General features: G+C 42.8%; 1 protein-coding gene across 3 annotated transcripts in view; it reads right to left on the bottom strand.

Annotated features, from left to right (window-relative positions):
- Positions 1 to 14,594, bottom strand: part of MAP2K6 (mitogen-activated protein kinase kinase 6) — a 118,838-nt gene extending 104,244 nt beyond the window's left edge. For 2 of the 3 annotated variants that reach the window (XM_004749075.3, XM_004749074.3), the window contains exon 1: positions 14,285 to 14,593. In XM_004749075.3, coding sequence (XP_004749132.1) covers positions 14,285 to 14,300 — 16 coding nt within the window. In that variant the 5' untranslated portion in view covers positions 14,301 to 14,593. Of the gene's footprint in view, positions 1 to 14,284 lie in introns of all 3 variants that reach the window. The other variant, XM_045080963.1, reaches the window with a different exon arrangement.
- Between the last annotated feature and the right edge of the window lie 8,347 nt (positions 14,595 to 22,941).

Here is a 22,941-nt window from a genome sequence, read left to right as displayed (position 1 = left end):
CAAAGGGAACAAAAATCATACCAGTTTCTGGACACTGCCCAATGGCTTCAGCGAAGACTGAGTCTCTCCATCCCCCGGAGTTGTTTTTAGGACAGAAGATCACACACAAGCTTTCCCCCTCCACCTACCCAGCCCACCCCTAACATCTCTGCTTCCCAGCTTTGCCTTAGAATGGAAATGCTCTGGACCCGGGGCTGCTGTCTCACATTAAGCCCGTGCTCGCCTCTTAACCTCAGACAGAAAACCAGGAGCTGGCTTCAGTCTACAAACCAAGGAGCCTGACGATGCAGCCGATTCACGATTTCCTGTTTTCCTCTGACTCCGTTGGTCCCACTGCGAGCTGCACACAGGTACTCGACATGGAGATCGGTCTGGGCTCGTTTCAAACAAGCCTCAAACTAGCTGCTGCTGCTCTTTTTCTGCAAGTCCCTCTACACCCTACCTCCACCGGCTCCCAGTGAGGGCATCACACAATAGCCAGCGAGGCTTCGAGAAACAGGTGAGGTGCATGGTCATTCCTTACGCGCAGGGCTAAAGTGGGTGGGAAGCGACGGCCGCTCCTGCCTGAATTCTGCACCCTGGTTGCGTGGACCCTTGGAGCCGCCGGTCCCTGTGTTCCAACCCATCTCCCTGCTTATTATTCCTTTCTTCCCTTTTCACATTGACTCATCGAATACTTGACTTTCTGCCTCGCTTCTGCTGCCCACCTGTCTTTTGCTGTTTGGACTGCCTCTCCCACGACCACCCACTGAGCTCTGAGGGATGCTTTATCCTTCTCTAGCTTTCTTCTGGGGTGCCCACCCGCCTCCCCCATACTTGAAGCATACCTCCATCAACACCCTAACAGGGCAGCAGGACATGGATGTCTGTCCTAAACTGGAAAAGTTCCTTCCCACCGACCTTACCCCCAGCCACCTGCCTTCCGACCACAACATGCCCTCACGATTTCATCCCATACTGGACCCTCTCACCCAAGCTGGATCCTAGTACATTCATACATAATTTGATGCCAAACCTACTCTGACCACATCTTTAAGAAAATAAAGATGACTATTAACCCTAATAAATATACACAGACTTGAAAAGACCTGTTGTTAATAATCAATACTCAAGAGGGCATCTGGGTGGCCCAGTGGGGTAAGCTTCCAACTCCTGATTTCAGCTCAGGTCATGAGCTCAGGGTCCTGAGATCAAGCCCTGAGTTGGGCTCTGAGCTGGGTGTGGAGCCTGCTGAAGATTCTCTCTCTCCCTCTGCCCCTCTCTCTCCCCTGTTCGCATGGTCGCTGTCGCTCTTAAAAAAGAAAAAAAATCAATATTTAAGAGCTTGGTAACACTCACGTAGAATTCTTTTTTTTGTTGTTTGAAGGCTTACAGGCCTTTTCTAAAAATAAGCTTTGCCTGGCTACAGCGCCTTGGTTCTTACTCATTCCCATTCCCTCTTCAGCTTTGTTTCGTTAGGACTAGGACCATGTGGTACAAGGAAAGGATGCCCTCTTCCCCCACTTGTCAGTGCACTACCTCTGTGTCTGGCCAAGAAAGCTGCCTGTGACAACCACTGCAAGTGCTCAGTAGATCTCATTACCCCCAAACGTGAGTTCAGTGTGGGGAAGCAATACAGCACCAGCGTGTGTGTGTCTGTGTGTGTGTTGTGTGTTTTCCAAGCTAACACCCCCCAATTTAGAAGCATCCAGTCTGTCATTAACAATAGAAAATCAGAAGGAAGAGCAGGTAGTCTGCTCACGGACCAGATGGCCAGCCTCTTGTTGTACTTGCTTATTCTACTGAGAAGAACCATATTTCCAGTTTCATTATTGCCAGTTTAAGGTTCTTCTCCTTCACAGGTCGAGTAAGAACATTTACCTTCCTGGGTGTCCTGGCTGCTGCTGTAACAGAACTCATGGGCGTATCACAAGGAGAGCATGAGCGTGCCGCCATGTTTATCTTCCCATGTTATGGGCTGAACTGTGTCCCCCTAAAATTGTTATGTTCAAGTCTTAAACCCCCAGTACCTCCGAATATACCTTACTTGGAAATAGGGTCATTGCATTTATCATCACTTAAGATAAGGTTACATGGGATTAAGGGGGGCCTTAATCCAATACGACCAGTGTCATCATAAAAAGGAGATACTTAGACACAGGTGCCCACACAGAGAAAACACCACATGAACACGAAGGCATAGGCCAGGTGACGAGGCATCTACGTGCCTCCAAGGAATGTCAAAGATGGTCAGCAACACCAGGAGCTAGAAGAAAAGCATAAAATGGATTCTTCTTCCCAGCCCTCAGAAAGAACAACCTGGCCACCACCATGATCTCAGATCCGTGGCCTCCAGAGCTGTGAGACAATAAATTCCTATTGTGTGATCCACCCAATTTGTGTTATCTGTTCTGGCAGCCCTAGAGAAAGACTACATCCCACAGACTATAGAGCTTCCCAAGGGTAGTGATGGAATTCTATTTGTCTGGGTATTTACATAGCACAGTGCAAGGGGCAGGTAATTTAATGGTTCGATAATGTTTGTTAAATTCAACTAAAAAAATATATGGTCCTCGGCATCCCCAGCCTTCTCAACCATGAGTCAGCCAACACTGACTCTCTTTTCCTTAGCCAGATCACATCAGGGGGGAAAAAAAAAAGATTGAAATTGGGGATGGGAAAAGTTCTCTAACCCTAATGTATCAGGATCTCTGAATCTCACCTTTTTTTTTTTTTTGACAGAGAGCACAAGTAGAGCCACAAGCAGAGGGAGAGGGAGAAGCAGGTTCCCTGCTGAGCAAGGAGCTCTCTGCCAGCTGGATCCCAGGACCCGGGGATCATGACCTGAGCCGAAGGCAGCCGCTTAACCACTGAGCTACCCAGGTGTCCCTCAATCTCACACTTAAATCAACTCCAGAATTAAATCCGTATTTTTTTTTCTACTTTACCTATAAAAATGGAAGCTCATTCAGGAACAAAGTCCCAAGCAAGAAGACTTGGCAAGCCATTCAAGAGATGACATAGCTGGCAGGTCCTGTCTACCTGGCTGGGTCTTACATGCTCCTTAACCACACAGCAAGGTGAGGCAAAAAGCGCCCTGTCCCTTTCCTGACTCTGAAGGCAGGTGAGTCCACCCACCCGCCTCCACCACTTTACTGACCCTGAGCTGAATGAAGTCACTGAGGAGAAAGCAGGTGACTACGTACTGGTCACACTGAGAAAGAACACACTGGGAGCTTCAGAGCTATAGGTCACTGTGTTTTTTAAACCAAGATAATGAAAGATAAGTTAATTGAACCTATCAATTGTTTCCGTATAATCATCTTTTAAATGGAATTTTTCTGAAATTGAAAATACCCACACACAAGATTTATGAACTCTCTTGCCAGTACCCGATATCCTGCTAGAGAGAGTAACTTTGGTAAAACAAAGAACATTCTGGAACACCTCCCATAAGGTAAGTAAAATTCAGAAGTGCACTGAACAGTTTTCCTCTCTAACCGACTTCTGATGATTCTAGAAAAAGGAAAAGCCCTAAGAAATGGAAAAGGCAGGTTGGCAGGTTATAAAAAATGAAAATTGCAGCTGTGGCCATGCTCTGGAAAATATTCCCTGACTTAGCTAGACGTTGATCATTGAACCAACAGCTTGCTTATATAATTACAGTGTGCCTATAAACCCAGGTGATATGATATACTTGTTTAACTATTAACCTCTGGGTTTCCTGGAGTTTCCACAATCAAGAAAAAAAAAAAACCCTCTAACAGTATGAGAGAGGATATATTTCATTTATTAACTTATTGTGATCATAAGTAATAACAGTAGTATATAGCTTGGTAAGAAAAAGGAAATTCTTAGAAAATACAAATGAGGTCTTTTAAGCTTTGGGTATTTTGCTTGGATATCTCTTTTTTATTCTTCTAAGGAACTGTTGTGCATATATGAACAATCTCTTAGTGCCCCTGGATTCTTGAAGTCAAGCGAGATTCCTTCTCCATCCAGACCTTGGATCCCGGGCACAATTTCCTCATCAGCTCTGAAATTCATGTTGATACTTGCACACTCACTGTAAAAATTCCCCTGAGCCCCTTCTCATCCCTTGGACCTCCTGACTCTTCTGGGCATATCTAGGATTCTAGCTTCCAGTCTACACACTTCTGTGTTTTTCTTAACCTCCTACTGGGCAATAAGCTTCTCAGGGCTAGAAAGAAAGGAAGAAGGGAGCAAATTTATGTTCACAGTGAGCCTGGCACAGCACAATGCCTCAAACCCAGCAGCGTGCCCAATAAATATTTGTTGAAGAAATGATTTCAAGCACTGGCCAAAACACATGATATAGATAAACTTCCCTAATTTTCATAACAATCCTGGGAAGGAATGTCGGTCTCTCCATTTAGCTGGTAAAGAAACAAAAGCTAGAGGATAAGAAGATTTTTCAAGGCTCATAGGGAGTAAGTAGAAGACCAGGGCACGGTTGGTGCTCCTCTGTCTAGTTCCACGAGCTCAGTGTCTTAAATGGAACCATCGATCCCAACTTTACTGGTTGAATTATACGAGCTTATACGAGCTCTCCCTATAGGCATGTTCAGAGTCTCTGGGATTATGTTTTTCAAATGGCAACAGAGTTTGGGGCACACGAAGGAGTCAAGAAAGCTGGAGGAATATGGTTATTACGATTTCAAATACCACAGAGAGGTTGTTTCCACACCTTCACTCCAAAAGAACCCCCATACTCTTTACCATTCTGTTTCTGCTGGTTCTTCAGAGTCTAGCCTGACCCTTATCTCTAACCCATTCCTCCCATGTCGGACTGGAGCGGGGAGGATGGGGGAAGGGAATAAATAACTTGTCACTCATCATCCAGACCATCTATCCCCATGGCTTCTGCATGGGATCCCTAGGAAACGACTGAAACATAGGTGTGACTGTCCTGCTTTGGCAGGAGAGAAAAGTTGACAGAGAGCATTGATTCCCCACTCCCCCAGCTCCCTCCTCCACCACAAAAAGAGAGAATTCTAGTTTCTTCCACACCATCCAGTACAAGAGGAAAGCAGTGGACAGGTAGGCTCACTCGCAATTTCAAGGAAACGACACTTGTTACCTTTACAGAGAAATAACCAGGAATACAGGAAATCACTAAGCCACAAAGGAATTATATGCCTCTTCTTAGGTATGGTGGTGCCAAACTGGTCATGTTCTTAGTACTGTTTAAAAAAAAGTTTAACTGAGAGGTGCAGGGAAACACCTAAAGTTTGGAGCTGCCTCATTACAGCCTGTAAGACAGGTAATGGAATCAATATTCATTGCTGATGTTTAACAGTAACTTCCTGTCTGTACAGTATCTATCAGTAGACCAGTTGTAACCAGCTTCCTTCTACTCATGGATACTTTGTACTTGGAATTCAACCTTAACACTCAGAATGAGTCAGACTTGCTATCCCATGATCAACAGAGGCTTAAAGGAACAAGTCAAAAGGAACCTCTACATAGGTAGACACTGGACAGCCCCTCCTAATTATCATACCCAGCCCTGGTGTATGCAAATTCACACAGAATCCACTCATGTTTTCTACCACCAACACTGTCTTCTGGGTAATGGGTTCATAAATGTACTATGGGGTAACTTAACTCAAGTGGAGTAGCCAGGAGCTCAGGTTCTCGGGTCAGACAGACCTTGATTAAAGCCACTGCTGTGCTGTCAACCGTGCCATCTAAGGCAAGTTCCTTGACCTCTCTGGCCTCAGTTTGCTCATATACAAAATGGGGCATCACCTCATCACACCCTAGTAAGGGGACAAGGAGATAATTCAGATAATTCAGATCGATGGTTAAGCACAGCTTCTGGAATACAGAAAGAATCTGCAGCGTTGCTACCATCTAGAAGAGTAAGAACTGTAGCCCTCCCCCGTATGTGACTTAAGCTTACCTCACTCTGGATATGGTGAGCGAATCTAGGCTCATCCTACTGAAGCGACTCTGTCTCCCGTTAGCTTCCATCCACACCTCGTCCCTCCCTTTGCAGAACATCTCCCTGGACCCTCCTTCCTCCATACACATAATACCCATAGTTTAAGCGACTCTGTAAGCCAAAGGATACTCACTCCCCAAACAAAAGTGTCCCCCCAGAGGTGGGAGAGTCCATGCGAAACACCAGCTCTAACTTCGCAGGCGATGATAAGTGCAAAGCTCTCTGGGGAAGATGTGTAAGATCCTACACCCAGAGGGAAGCTTCCATCTTCTCTCTCGCAAAAGAAAACGATGGACCTTCTGGGCTGGCTCATGATCAGAATCAACAAAGCCAGGCAACCATGGCAGTGAGAAATTGCTTGTACTTTATCAGCTTTTTCAACAAAAAGTGTGATCAGGAAGGGGAGAAGGAAAGGAGCAGGGGAAGAACGAATGAACAGCTTCTCAGTGGGAGGGGCAATGAAGAAAAGAAATCTGGAGCAAACAGGAAGAGTGCAGCTGAGGGGAAAGGACCCCAGGATGGGCTGCCGGAGACCGGTAGCTGAGTTCGGCGGAAATGAGCAATGGCCTACAAATCCCATAACCAGGAGAAGCACCACTCAGACATTTCCTGTGGGCTGGGCCTCAGAGGTCGCTGGTGGAGGAGTTGCCCAGGTTCACAACCTCCAATTAAAGCCAAAGAGGAATGTAATATGGAAGCCCCATCATGAAAAGATTCCATTACTTGGTTGAAATAAGTCATAAAGGGCAAGGTCAGTAAATGTATTTTGAAAAAGGCCAAACAGTAACTATTTGGGGCTCTGTGGGGCATAATGTCTCCATCACTACTATTCAACTCTACCACTGCTGGGGGTGCGGGGGGGGGGGGGGGTTGTGGGTAAAAGCCATCCCAGACAACACATAAATGCATGTGCACAGCTGTGTCTTAATAAAACTTTATTTGTAGACACTGACTTTGAATGTTATATGATTTTCATGTGTCACAAAATATTACTCTCTGGGGTTGTTTTTCCCATTTTAGCTCATGGGCTATCCTTAAACACAGGTGAAGCGACAGTTTTCAACTTCCCTGAGAATGAGCATGGGCCCTGTGGTCAAACAGGCTTGTCTTTGCATCCTGCCTCTGCTGCTTACTGGTCCAGCTGCAGGCACGTCGTTAACTCACCGGAGCCTCAGTTCCCCATTTGTAAATTAACAGTAATGGGAATTATCCCCAAAGAATGTATGTGAAGTTCAAAGGCATAACACGTGAAAAGTCACTCCCATAATAGATGAGGTTGAGGATGAGGATCGCACGGGGTGTTGGGGTGTGGGCTGAGATCCACATCTAGACCTACAGCTATTAAAAAAAAAAAAAAAAAAAAAAAAAAAAAGGTTGATCCCAATCCAACTATCCAACTTAAGGAGGGTTAAAGAGACTCAAATATAAAGCAGACAATGGGCTATCCAGCAAGGGTCTATTTAAGGCTTCAACTCACAACTGAACTTGACTCCACTACAATGCTTTGATAGACTTCATGTGACTAGGTTATAACCTGAATATCCTTTCATTGCAGAAAGGGGTTTTATGGGCCGCATATGCAACTGTAGGGACCAGCTCAGGAAAGGAAGACCCTATGAGGAGACAGGGCAAAAACCAATCCCAGGACAGAAGGGGGGGCAGCATGGACATCAGGAGTGGGTAAGGAGGAAGTGGGGAATTGTTGCCTGTGGGGGTTACCCTTGCAGAATTCCCTGTTTTGTCACTGAGCCGCCAGCTGTTGAAAACTTTCAGGGTAACCCTGACAACCCTTCAGAGGCTCAAGTGCTGAGGTAACTTACAAAGAGCTGTTGAGACCAGCACAGGATGGGAGCCATTCACTCTTGTCCCATCTCATTGGATCCTGAAGAGAGAGATCACAAGTAGGGAGAGAGACAGGCAGAGAGAGAGGAAGGGAAGCAGGCTTCCCACTGAGCAGAGAGCCCGATGCGGGGCTCGATCCTAGGACCCTGGGATCATGACCTGAACCGAAGGCAGAGGCTTTAACCCACTGAGCCACCCAGGCGCCCCAGTTCCACATATTTTTAAAAGAAGAAGCCGAGGATAGACCATCTGTCTAGAGAACATCGGTGGGAGAGATGACACTTCTTCAACCATCTAAATTGTCATTTATGCTATTCTTGCTACTTCCAAATAATGAAGCAAAGATCTAACGGGCATCTAACAAGGCAACAGAGGAAGAAAATTACCTTATAATTTAATTACCCCAAACCTCTGATGAAATGTGGAGGAAAGTGATAGAGACCCCCCACTGATTAAAAATACTCCGGTCGGACATTTATTGAGCACTTATTATTTATCAGCACAATGCTAAGAGAGGTGGAGACACAAAGATCTACAAGAAGAGCTGTTAGTTACCCAGCAGGGGCTTTCAGAGATCGTCCATAAAAGGCAAATAACAATTATAGTGGTTAAAACTTGCAGCTGTGGAGTGTAAGCACCGGGATTTAAAATGAGAATATTTGCAAAATATCCCCTGGCAGAGAACTGGGAGGAAGCCCCACCACCATGATTCATGTATCGCCATTTCTTGAGTACAGGAAAAGTACCCCTACTGTTTGGCCTGTCAGCCCCTTTTGCCAGCATGCTCCCCACAAAAACAAACAAAACAAAACAAAACAGAAGTGTGAAATATACTAAAAAGATTCTGAAGGGGGAAAAAAATGCTTTATACATGTGTACTGCTAATCTTTGCATGTTGTTTAGTGAAAAGAACTTTGGGACAGAGAATCAGGGGACTAAATTCCACCTCTGGCTGTCTACAGGCAAATCACTTTCCTGCAAAGCTTCAGTTTACTCATTTGTAAAAGAAGCTGATTAGACGACAAAACTCCTTTCCTAGCTCTAAATTCTATCACTGAATATCAGGATACATAAATAAGCAAGTTCACGAAAGAAGGCTATGATAAGACCTTGTGATTGTCCTATAATTTGGGATGTCATCAAAGTCGACCACAGCCTTAGTTCTTCCAACAAATTTCACAAACTAAACCACTTTCATGATGCGCATGATTGCACATGGGGCTTAAAAATAAAAAGGCAACTTTTCTGCAACAGTGCATAGAACACAGCCAGGTGCTAGGCAAGAATTATTTATGAAACGAAAGAAAAGCTACTTTTGCCTATAGAGATTACCGGAAAATGCAGAAATTGTCCAGAAGTAAGTCATTTTCCAGACTAGAATTTTAACCAGATCAATCCTTTTTTTTCCTTATTTTTAATATAGTTCTAGATAGCTATAAAAGTATAACAAAATGAATTTATGAAATATGTGACGTTTACTTAAGACATTTGGGTTAAAATTAAAATTAGAACTCACCAGGGAACTAAACAGTTGAGACACATGGGACCCAACTCTCAACCCGTGATTACCTAAGCTTTGCAATTTTGGAATGTTCTGTCCTAACTCTGGAAATAATTTGATCCCCAAATTAAAACTTCAACATACATTTTACGAGAAAAACTCAAACACATAAAGCACAAATGTCAAAAAAAGGGGGGGATTTCAACTTTCTCTCATTTTTTTTTTTTTTTTACTAAAAAATGCAATCAAATTGGCAAAGTTTTTTGGGTTTTTTTTTTTTTTTTCAAATTATGAGACCTAGGATGAAGGAAAAGTAGCCATGGTCTTTCTGGACAGCAATTTATTTGGTAATATTTACCGCGATGCTTAAACCAGAGAATGAGAACTCCCAGACACTTATGGGAATAAGAATTCGTGTTAGGTCTCTGGAGGGCAATTTGGCAATATGTCCATGCCCTCTGACCTAGCACTTCCATTTCTAGGAATTCATTTTAAAGACATAATTGGGCAAATGCACAAATGTATGTTCATAGCATTTATTCCAATATTGCTTATAGCTGGGGGAAAAAAAAAGAACTATATGAACGTCTACCTGGAGATTAATTAAACAGCTACATCCTTACAAATTAAAATAAGCAACTGTTTAAAAGAATGGGGTAAGTGAACGTGTGTGAATAGGGAAAGATCCCACGACACATGGCAGAGTATAAAGCAAGTTGCAAACTATCATCTATCGCGTGCAAAATAGCACTTACGTGTATGTGTGCACTCACGTATGTGTGTACACATGTAAGGAGATGTTTACCGAAAAGTCACCAGTAATTAGCTCTGGATGGTATGAGTTGAAGTGATTTTTGCTTTTCTTATTATGAAATTCTCTTTGGCTTGAATTTTGTTTGCAATGAGTGTATATCATTTTTATAATAGAAGAAATCTATTTTTAAAAGGTGGAACAGAAAACGACAATGGGGAAGAATTTGATATCCAGAACCTGGGATTTCGTCTAAGGCCACAGTCTACAGAATAACATACAAGCTGAGCTGACCCTCATGGTAACTTCATAATATTGAAAGTGAATAAACAGAAAGGTTCTGTTGAAGTAAACCAAAGACAACTGAATATTATGAATGTAGAAAAATACATTCACTTGGCGGGGCATATGGTTGGCTTAGGTGATTAAGCACCAGACTCTTGGTTTCCACTCAGGTCATGATCTCAGGGTCATGAGATCAAGCCTCGCCTCGACTCTACACTGGGCATGGAACCTGCTTCAGATTCTCTCTCTCCCTCTGTCCCTCCTTCTTTAAAAAAAAAAAAAAATTATATATATATATATCTATATATATATATACACACACACACATATACACACATATGTAGATATATTCACTTGGAAATATCTCACAGTATATTGGTAAGTGAAACAAAAGGTAACTAAATAGGCATTAGGTCTATACACACTTTACATTTACTCATACACATATACAGGGACCATTAAAAAAAAAAAAGTCCAAAAGGATATAAGCCCAAATATATGCTGTGGTCACTAGTGAGTCTTACATTCCTTTCCTTTATTTTTAAACGTTTCTATAATGAACAAGTGCTATGTGTGTACTTTTTCCTTTGGTTCTAAAAATATTCCTTATAGATCTTTCAGATTTTAAAATACTAGAAAGTAGTTCCAATGAGATAAATCTCAGCCCTTTGTAACTCCAGCATCAAATGGACCACCACAAGAGCCCCTCAGAACCCCCACAGCTGACACTCAGCGGGCTGTGAAGTGCTGAATGCCACACCGACACAAAACAAGCTCGGGGAAACCCAAGGTACCTATTCTGATTTTGTGTCCTGAGATGTACGGGGTTATAAAACATCCTGGCTCAGATTACAGGCTAAGCATGACAAGTCTGTCTGGTACAACCTAACAAAGGAATTTATACAGAATGAGAAATTTACACATTTCATTTCCCAGGGTGGAATGAATTACAGATGAAAAGAGCCCCTAGGAGTGTCTGCCCCACTCCTACATACTTTTGAATTATGCCTTCCGTGCATTTCCTCCAACACGATTTACCCAGTACTGTCTTAAACTAAGGGAAGCTGATATTTTTAAAAGGTGAAAAGAGGGAGAAGGGAGAGAGAGTGCCTTTCTTACAGAGTCAGACTTGGTCTGTATTTTCAGGTGAACAGGGAGATGCCGGACCTCCGGACCTCCCTCTCTCAAATCATCATGGCTAATAACAATAGTTTTTCTCTCCCGGGGAATGTAGATGACACATTTTTCCTGTAGCTTGTCTTCCTGTAATGTGCAGGAATTCCTGCACTTTCTGGGTGCCCTTCCTGTTAACTTACATTTCAGATTTCCTCAAAAGGCATTCTACCACTTTAATATTTGAAAAATGTCAGCTCAACCCCAGACAGCTAATATAAACAAGCTGAAAAGCATACCACCTAAAGTTACAACTGTGGAAAACAAAATTTCTTTTTAAGAAATTCTTTCTCGGAATCTCACTGTTGGTAAGGCTGGAAAGAAGCAGCCCGGTCCTTCCAGCTCCCAGGGAGTCTGTAATTCCTTTGCCTCTGCTCTGCCTTAAATTAGAGGTCTGTGAGACCGAATTATAGTGATCTAGAAAGTTTGTAAAGGTCCTTTGGATTGAACACGTGGTTAAATTCTTCAATACCATGAGGTTGTATCCACCTTTCACTTTTAACTCCCAATCCATTTGGTTGTAGTATTACAAAGCAGTTTGGTACTGCAAAAAATGTCTTGGCCCCTTGAGACTACCGTAGCCAAATTAGGCCAATTCCACACTCAATATCCAAGCCAAGGATCCCATGCCATTTCTGAAATGATCATCACTTCTTTGTATCGATAATCTTCCTTTTGGACAGGAACACTGGCACCAGATGTACCTTCCAAAGAGGACTCAATTAAGAAAATCATTTGGCTAACTAGGAACTGATTTGAGGAACCACCAGTAGCTGATCTACCATGGGCACACTCTTCATGGAGGTGTGCCATGCTAGTGCCTTCTAGTTTCCCAACTCAGCTCTATTGGGACAGAGCTACCTTCAGAGTGAGCCAAAAAAAAAAAAAAAAAAAAAAAAAAAAGTAGAAAAGGAACCTGATTTACTTTAGACCCTAAGGTCCATAGATAAGATCACTATAATACCATCTTCTTCATGAAACCTTCTTATCTCCCAGAGAGATCACTACCATCTCTAAACTCCCAACTGGGCCATTTCTTTTCACTATCTATGCAATTATCTTGTATCATAATGATTTGCACACATGCTTTCTAAATGGTAAGTTCCTTGAAGGAGACAAGTACATTTTAAATATTTTGTATGCCCCCTAATCTTATGCAATACACACACACACACACACATACAATATATATACACACACTATATATATATTACGTACATACACTAATATGTACATACACATACATATGTATATATCTATTAAACTGAATTGAATAAATGAGGGCATACCAAATACAAAGTAACTAGATGCCAGCTCTTTAATACCTCAAAGCCTAGAATGCCCATTCTAAGCTGTTATGTCTCTGCTCAGGAGACCGTAGGTTTCCCCTCTACTAAGGAACACCTGTACTTCATAATGCCTGTTCCTAGGTTCTTCAGCACTCTGAGCTTTCCAAATTCCCATTCTTGCCTCATGGTCAGGGAAAACACAGTCCTACTTTGAACTCCCGAGAACATATATCACTTCCTTCTTGGTCTAGAGATGTGTGATTCCCATCAGGTAGAATTCAACAAAATCCAAAAAATAAAAAAATAAAACAGAAAGCTTATGAGACACTTTAATTTCACTGGGTCTTACCCATGCACGTAGTGTCCCTGGTAGCCTTATTCACCTATCCCTAACCCACCTCTTCCCTCCACACATTCTCACATGGCATACGCTTTCTCTATAGTGAAGGATTTGTTCTGAAACAAGTAGTGACTTAGGGTCCTAGAGGCACCTGACAGCACCCCCTCAGTTCTCTGGTGCCATGTCAGGAATTTTTTAAATCCCCTCTCCAGTATCACATTAAGCCTGCAAAATACAACTGTGTTTAAAAAAAAAAAAAAAAATGGAAAAAGAAAAAAATTAAAAACAACAATAACCCTGAATTTCTGACCTATTATAGCTGTCCAAATACACATAATTACACGTTTAAAAGATTTCATTATGATTTTCAACGAAATGGTGCATTCCCCCCATGTTGGTGTAATGCTTAAAAGTACAGTTTTTCTCCCCATATTTGCCCCCCCAGATGCAAAGCATCTCCTAAATGGGGAGACATAAAACATCTATGTCCTCGCTGCTGCTTCTAAATACTGCGAGCCAATAAGCAATTGGTGTGCAGTGCAAAATCTCAGAAGAGAAAGACTTCTCGTCTGCTTTTTTGGTAATATGCTATTATTCACACTTCACCTCTACTTCCTTTAAAAATCAAAAGTTGCTTAATGTTCAAAGCGGTATCAATGAAAATTCAGCTAAAAACGGGCACCGCAACGCTTTATTCCCAAAGGAATATAAGATTACATTAATTTCCGACTAGTTTAACTCAACTTTTACCTTTCACCGGCACCTACGGACTTTTTAAAAGTTTGTATTCCTGTTGCACATAAAATTACTTATAATGTGTGTGCATACTAAAGAATTTTACAATTATATAAAGCACTGCACATTTAGACGCTACCAACCTGCTCTATCTCTCCTGACTGTGCAAAAGGCAAAAAGAGCTCAGTAATCCTAGCAGAAGAATGCAAATAACGTCAATGCACAGCTGAACTGCAAGCCCTGCCTTACAGGAACTCTCTGTGTCTGCAAAAAAAAGACACATACTAAACAGGAAATGCAACTGAGCTGTGGAAAACCTCAAACTTAAAAATGCAATCGCCAGGCGAAAATTGCATCCATGCATTCATAAATGCATGCGTAACCCTTTGCATTTTTGCAAGTAATGCAAATAGGCTCTTACCTTTCGACTGAGACATTTTCCCCTTTCCTTTGATGGGGGAGGGGAGCACAAAAGACTTTGCCTTGCTTCTCTTCTGTAGCTAGTTTTGCAACAAAGATGCAAGCTGCAGGCGTGCAATCTTCATGCAAGTGGAGTTTCTCTTGACCGATGCAGCAGATGGACTTTCAGGGAATCAAGATGGAAATGCACACCTTGCAAAACAGACTGGAAAGTGATTTTTCCCCCAGTTGCAACGTTAGGGAAGGCTGTGCTGCAGCTACATGATGGGCCAGGGCTGGCAGCTAAAAGCTCCAAACTTGGAACTGAGTATCTTAGTGCGCAGACGTCCTTCCTGCGAAGGGCGCGGGGGCCGCTGGGTAATGTAGTTCCGAGCAGAGTCCACGGGGCTCTGATTTAAGGAAACGTGGTCGCTTGGGTCGCTGAGCGAGATGACTGGGTGCGCCCAGATAAACAAGTCAGACACGCAGTCCGTAGTAAGTGATGCGGCCAAAAACCGGCAGGGCCAAGGCGAGGGAGCATTTTTTGTTACCGAAAAGCCCCTGAAGCAACAGTTGAAGAACATTAGGTTAGCTGAAAAGCATTTGGCTCGCTGAGAAGGTCGGCTTGGCTGTTTCGTGTTTGCAGGGCAGCACCTGTTGTCCCTGCGTGGAGACGTTTTACCCACCACCCCCCCCCCACACACCTCCATTTTAAAAACAAAAACAACACAAAACACTTTTCTCGCTTGGAGAATTGGTTGGTGATTTGGCTGGCTAGAGGTAAGATTGCCTTTGCAACTGAAGAGAAGATGGCAAAGTTTTTTAGGCAGAAATGATCCAGGTGGGTGATTTTCCAGGAACCTGAAATTCATTACTGGGGGTTGGGGGGATGGGGGCTAGTTCTCATTTCTTGAAGGGTTAAAGAGGAAGTTCTGCTTTTTATGTGTCTTAAGCTAACTTTATCAAAGTTACAATGTGTAGATGCTTTTTTTCTCACCTAATGGGAGAGGAAAGCCCCCCGGTCTAAGGGAAAAAGTAGGTGGTAATCTTAAATTAACCAAACCAGAGATCTTGAATTTATTCAGCAAAATATTTGTTGAATTCCTGGGATGGGCCAGGCACCTTTCTAGGGTCTTGGGTCATCCATGCGTCATGCATTGCTTATGGCTAGGGGAGAGGCAGCAACATGGTAGACAGAGCCACCACCCCCACCCCCCCAAGGAAACCAGAGAAGCACAGAACAATTCCATGCAAGGAATGAAGCTGAGTGAGGGGGCGTGGGCTGCCGTGAGCTCAGACTTCCACCTCACTGAGTAGACCAGACTCAGAAATGGAGGATTTCAGGCTGCCAAGGTGTGAACCAAGCACAGTAAAGAAATGAGGACAAGCCTATTCAGGAAAGGCTAAGGATACTATGTTGCCTTGTACATCAAAGGGGGGGGGGCAGAATTTACAGGTGAGGACTGTACTGGGTGGTAAAGGCCAGCTGGAAGTTTGAACTTTATTCTGCAGATACTTAGGAGGTGGTGAAAGGCTTTTGAGGGGCGTAACTGAATCAAAGCATTGTTTTAAGAAGGTATACTTGCCCTCTACAATCGCGGTGAGTCGAAACTGGGAGAATCTAGAGATAGTGCTGATCCGTGGTGTAAAATAAAAAGAGGCACTTTGAAGGAGGTCAGCCAGATTTAATGACTGCTAATGAAAACTAGGGCCGTTTTGTTTGGAATTCTAGGAAGCCAGGGCCTTCCGAGTAATGTAGGAATCGGAGGGAAGAAGACAACCATGTTTAAGCTAGAAGTCAGTAAATCGGCTCTTAAAACAAATACACAGTAGGGGATGAAACCCACATCAATTTACCTAAGTTACCTCAGTTGATCTCCTGTCCTGGCATTATTGAGAAATAATCAAGGTCACCTTGGGTTCATACTAACTTCTGTCTCTAAGACCATGGGGTCTCAGTCCCAGGAGCCACAGAATCAGGGGCTTAAGAGCTCACTTTCTTCTGGTGTCCTTCTAGGCAAATCCTTGCTGTCTCTTCCTCTCTGTCTGGCACACACAGTCTCGGCATGTATTCGAACTGGCATTTTTGTGTTCAAAGTCTCATTTAACCAAGAGGCATGTGAGGGCGGAGATCCACGTCCATGCATCCTGTTCACCTCTGCAGACACTCCTGGAGCACGTGCTAAGTGCTGGGCCCTGGGGCAGCTCCTGGAACTGTACACAGACTCACTTAAGCCCCCGGTTTAATCACAGCCCGTCTGGTGCATGTTGCTGCTGTCATTTGTGCTGGTAGTTTCTCTTCATGGCATGCAGAGTTCACCGCTGGCAAACGGATCGTGTTCCGAAAATCCATCTGTAATTCACATTCCCATAGAAACGGTATGTTCCACAGCCAATGCCCATATTCACTCACACACACCACATGTATGCAAAACACCTTCGACCCATACACTGGCTGAGCCGCCTGTTTAAAAATAACAAAATTGGGGCAGCTGGCTGGCTCAGTGGGTAGAGCATGCGACTCTTGATCTTGGGGTCGTGAGTTCAAGCCTGACGTTGGGCATGGAGCTTACTTAAAAAGATAAAAGAGCAAAATTTATCATTTTTTCTTTCGGGGAAAAATGTTTTTTGAATTTCCACAAGGAGCTCAACCTCTCTTTGAAGTCTTAGGTTCCAGAAGAAAAAGTTCTTGCCTTGGTGGTCAACACTTTTCTTCTGGCACATTTATTAGACAGGACATCGGGTGATCAGGTGTGTTTATCTTGAGGTGGCCTGGGTTCCTGCTTCAAATCCCTCCATCTTGAAAATGTTCTGTGCTTTAGATCTTTCTAAAATGCAAATTTGAAGCATTCCCCTCCACCCAGCTTATAGTGACCATCAAGACAATGGCAAACTCCTTGGCGTGATATAATTGGCTCCTTGAGACCTGTGCCCTGCTTACCCTCCAGCTTCATTTTTCACCCTATGTTGAGGCTATAACCAGAAGCAGGGTTCTCTCTCCTTCCCTTTAGGTACACTTGTCCCTCTACCTGGCAAGTCTTTTCCATTCGTGACCTACCTCATTCTGATTTGTACTACAAGAGTTAGCTTAGCTGGCATTTCTGTTTGGCAGCCTTCTGTGACCTGTCACCCTGTGAGCACCCTCCGTCTGAATTAGGAGAATTCTCTAATTCCATAGCTCCCAGCATACACCTCTTTCTTGATACTCCTCATAGGGCTGAAAGGTGTTCATTTACATCTCTGTCTCCTCCAAGGAGCCTGAACTCCTGGAGATCAAAGACTTACCTCTGCATTCCCAGTACCCTGTAGCTAGCATAGAATAGGTCCTCAAATGTCTACTGAAATAATGAATGCAATAAGTTGGGAAAGGACTTGTGATCACGGACAGCCTGGATAACGGAATTCCAATGATAGTAACACCTGCAGGGGAAATGAGAACACCTGGGCAAAACCCTGTGCTGTCAGGTTAGAGGTGTGATTCATGGAAGGATGACCTTAGATTAAGTCAGACTGCCTCTGAAAGAATTATTCTAGAAGTATATGCAAGGTGGAGAAGGTGGCAGGGGGGCGGGGGGAAAGGGTATCTCAACCTGGAGTGATTTTGCCTCTCACCCCAATCCAGGGATTTTGGGCAACATCTGGAGACATTTTTGGTTGTCACAACCAGGAAGGAGGGAGTGGTGATCCTGGCAACGAAAGGATAGAGATCAGGGATGCTGGTAATCTTGCTACAAGGTACAGGAAACTTCCCACAACCAAGAATTATCTAGTCCAGGGGTGCTTGAGTGGCTCAGTCCATTCAGCGTCATGGTCTCAGGGTCCCGGGATCAAGTCCCACATCAGACTCCCTGCTCCATGGGGAATCTGCTTCTCCCTCTCCCTCCTTAGCACTTCCTCTCAAATAAATAAATAAAATCTTAAAAAAAAAAATTATCTGGTCCAAATGTCAGTAGGGTTGAGTTTGAGAAACGCTGGTACATAGTGACACCTTGAGAAGTTACTGACATTCTATTTTTAAGTTAATGTAAAGCTGATGAGATTCGATACTTGTAACTTTTGATGTGCGAAATACACGAGCATCTAAGAGATATGGTCTCTAGTCTTGACTGTAGAAAGAGCAGTGGCTCCTAAGGCAAGTCACTTTCCCTTTCTGGACCTCTTTTTGTTCCACTAAAATAAGGAGGGTTAGACTAAGTTCCAGTTCTTTCTTTCTTTCTTTTTTTTTTTTTTAAAGATTTTATTTATTTATTTGACAGAGAGAGAGAGAGCAGTAGCACACAAGCAGAGGGAGAGGGAGAGGGAGAAGCAGGTTCCCTGCTGAGCAGGAAGCCCGACTTGGGGCTCAACCCCCAGACCCTGGGATTTAGACCTGAGCCAAAGGCACTTGCTTAACCAACTGAGCCACCCAGGCACCCCCAAGTTCCAGTTCTAATATCCCCTAGCTGTAAACCTAGCTCAGTGTGTGATTAAAACTAAATTAAAAGATTTAAAGGAAGAGAGGTGTGATCACATGTTCTACTTTTTACATTGGAATTTAAGGGCTCCTGATCCCCTGTTTCTGCAAGCCAATTAATGACTGTCATAACAATAGCTCTTAAGAGATGAGACAAGAAATATTCAAATTACAGTTGGAAATATTGCCTTCCAGGTAACAGTACTTCTCTGTGTGTGGTATTTATGAATGTTTTCCAACAACGACTACTGGATGTCAGAAACATGGGAAAGATTAGGTACCAGAGTTAAAGCTGAGAGTTCAACTCTGAATATCTCCTTTCCTAGACTCCAGAAAATTATAGTATAAATAGGCGCATTATATATAATGACATACACTGGGGAGAAACATGGTAGGTTGGTTTAAGGAACTGGATGAGGAGTTGCAACTGTGTAATAGCTTTAAGCACAAATTTTGTTTTCACTGCATTAATATATCACAATGAATTATGATTGTTGGTAGGAATTTTAGAAATTCCAAGATAGGTTCAGCTTACCTTCCAGTGCCCTCCTCACAATGGCACAGGTATACCTGTTCTCCCTTATCTTCCCTTCATATACTCTAGGATTCCTTTGTTTAAGTGATCCGGCCAAAATATGATTATTTATCCTACCAAGCTATGAATTTATATGTCACATTCCTGTATATTAACTCATGCTAGTCTATGTCTTTGCTTTATTCTGGCCCCGATCTAAGTCTTCATTTTTCTGAAGTCTACCCTTCATTCAAGGTTCAAGGTCACCTCTTCTATGGAGTCACCCTTGATCACATCTCTCTGTCTTAAAAGACATTGTCCCCTTTAAATTCTGATGGCATCTGTTAGCTCTTCTGGGCCATATATCTAATACTGTCTTGCAGTAAATATTACTTAAATGCAGATATTACCTCTTTTGCTAACTCTCTCATTCTCTGCACATTCCTAACTCCCTTGGGCAGACCTTACTCGTCTCTATTTGGCCCTTGTTCTAAGCTTGGGCAGGGACAGTTTCATCTTCATCATGTTGCCCCCAGGTTAAATATATGTCATACACATAATATGTGCTCAGTTAATACTCATTTATCTGATGTATATGGATGGATTTGTTACATACTGGATGCATTCACCTAAAATGGGTTGGTTAATTTATCTTAGCATTTTGTTAAAAGTTAAACAAATGCCAGCACAGGGATTTATGAGGAAGAAGAATTTTTGTTTATTTAATTATGATATATAATTATCTAAAAAGTATTTGACTAATACTTTAAGACTCCTATTAAGATTCTAGATTTTCAAATTATTATCAACAACCTTTAAAATAAGTGTCTGATCTAATGGAAATGCCAGCTGACTCTCCAGAGTCCTTGTTATTGCATTCTTATTGAATAAAAAATGTATACTGTGAATGTTCAGTGTTTCTAAACAATCAAGGAGACAGAGAGAGCTCCAGTGTGATGCTGTTTCAACCTTGCCCCCAAACCAAATTGAGTCTCAGCCGGACATACTAGCATGAGCTGACTGACAAAGGATGTAGGTTCTAGGTAAGTAAGAATAGAAATGATTCCTGCCTAGTATTCACCCTATATAGAGATTATGCGTCATCTAGATAGTGTGTTAAAGCAAATAGTGAACTGCTTTGAATCATCAGATTAAGTAACACAGGGCGGGCGCACAAAAGATTTCAAATTCTGTTAAGAGAGAAAATTGCAGTGATGACTAATCCAACACATGCATATACTTTGTCTTCTCCTTCCACCATAGGCAAATCAATCGATTTCTATCTCTACAGATACACACACGCATAGATACACACACAGAGAGATGTGTGTGTGTGTGTGTGTGTGCGCGCCTAGCTGTCTCTCATACAACCCTCACTTGTTTTTTTCTGTGGCCCTGCCCCATCTGGCTTCTGGAAACCTGAACAAGTCAGAGCTCTACAGAAAGCCAAGTAAATGGTCATGCTCTGGATGTGAGGTTCAAGTTACACTTGCATTTGGAACTCCTTTGCAATACTCCTCATCAGTTCCTTATTTAACCAATCGTGGATTTGTATTATACCGTGGTGTTTCAAATAGATATGCACCTTGGCCACCCAGATACCCAGATATTTCACTTTGCAACTACTTCCAGAGAGAAGACCTCCAGAACCTCGTGTTTGTACTGCACCATCGTGTTCAGCGTTAAAGGAATGACAACTCTTGTCACGGTTGTCATTGCAGTTGTCAGGAGTGATATATTACGGAGGGGTCAAGGGTGATTGGTACATGCCCTAGTGACATGAGTGGCACACATCAGACATTTATTAAATGATAGACAGCCAGGGGCATGTGGGTGGCTCAGTTGGTTAAGTGTCCAGCTCTTGATTTCAGTTCAGGTCTTGATCTCAGGGTTGCGAGATTGAGCCCTGTGTTAGGCTCTGAGCTCAGGGGAGTCTTCCTTGGGGATTCTGTCTTGCCCTCTCCTACTGCCCCTCCCCCTGCTTATGCTTGCTTGCACTTTCCCTCTCCCTCTCCCTCAAATAAATAAGTAAATAAACCTAAGAAAAATTATAGAGAGCTGGGAGAATTTCTTTACAAGGGAAGGTTGTCAAATTAAGGCCCATGCCCCAAATTCATTGTGCCTGCTGTTTCTGTAAATAAAAGTTTATTGGGATACAACTATACCCATTCACTTATGTATTGCCTGTGGCTGCTTTTGAACTACAGCAGAGCTGAAAGAGAGTTAGCCTGCAAAACCTAAAATATTTACTTTCTGGCCCTTAACTGGATGAATGTGCAGACCGCGCTTTACAAATTGGTCTCAACTACATGTTCCTATAAACCCAGTTACTAATGAATGCATTTCCAACGGTGTTCCAAAAAAAATTTTTTTTAGAGTCACTCTGTGCTTGAACAGTTTCTAGTACAAAAGTCTTAACTCCCCAATTATATGAAGTCCTTGAGAGTACTTATGAATACCCTGGAGATCTTATACAGCACAGGAAGGGGTAGAGAGCAAGCCTGCTCTGAGTATTTCTTGATAGGCTGATTAAATCGAGCATTTCCTATAAGAATCATGAGTCTCGTAACATAAGAAAAAACTAGCTCTCAGTTTTCCGTGAGTATCTCTGCCTTTCCATCTATTTTCCTTTTCCTCCTTATCTCTCAGGATGTTCAAATCCCAGATATACCATAAGAGACTCTTAATCTCACAAAACAAACTGAGGGTTGCCGGGGGTAGGGAGTGGCTGGTTGGGTGATGGACATTGGGGAAGGTATGTGCTATGATGAGTGCTGTGAAGTGTGCAAGCCTGGCGATTCACAGACCTGGGGCTAATAATGCATTATACGTTAATAAAAAGGGGTGCCTGGGTGGCTCAGTGGGTTAAACCTCTGCCTTCGTTTCAGGTCATGGTTCCAGGGTCCTGGGAGTGAGCCCCGCATCGGGGGTCTCTACTCAGCAGGGACCCTGCTTCCCTCTCTCTCTGCCTACTTGTGATCTCTGTTGATCAAATAAATAAATAAAATCTTAAAAAAAAAAAAAACAAAAAACGACCTACAGTTACAACAAGCATGGTATGGGTTAAGAAAATGGAAAAAGTATGGTCTCTGTTCTGAGAAACTTAAAATCCTGTGGGTAATGTTAGTAACATTTTAATAATATTTCAAAGTTGACTGGCTATTGCCACATCCACTATATATCATTTTACCCTTACAGCGACACTGAAGTGGGTTGTCCCTAAACCCCGATTTATCATCAGTATCTTATGTTGTTGCTTTACTTGGACAAGATGGAAAAATATGTGATTTAAAACAGGCCAGTTGCAGAGGTAGAAACTCATCTTCTCATCCCTAATCCCTTATGTCAGCTATCCAGTCTCCCTTGAAGCTAGGTAACTTTTAGTCAATGCCCTAGAAAATTGTACCTTTCTCAGGTTAAGAGTCATGTGATAATATTTTACCTTGTTTTATATTAGTTATTCATGGACAGGCTCAACTCAGGATTTATCAAAGTCCACAGTAAACCTGTGTGTCTCCTTTACACTCTGACCTTAGCTAACATACGGTAACAATTCAGTAAATCCGGTACTATTTGAGGATGAGTTAGAAACACTGATATAGGACAGTGTTGTGCCCTTCAAGGCTCCTTGATCTGTTTACACTGATATTAATAGATGGTTCTGGGCTTCAGTCACAGACCTGAATAATTCCGGTCATACCGACCTGCTTCA

Source organism: Mustela putorius, unplaced genomic scaffold (assembly GCF_011764305.1).
Source record: "Mustela putorius furo isolate JIRA1106 unplaced genomic scaffold, ASM1176430v1.1 tig00000487_pilon_pilon_pilon, whole genome shotgun sequence".
Lineage (NCBI taxonomy): Eukaryota > Metazoa > Chordata > Mammalia > Carnivora > Mustelidae > Mustela > Mustela putorius.
The sequence above is the reverse complement of the archived record's forward strand: the minus strand, read 5'-3'. Positions and strand labels throughout refer to the sequence as shown.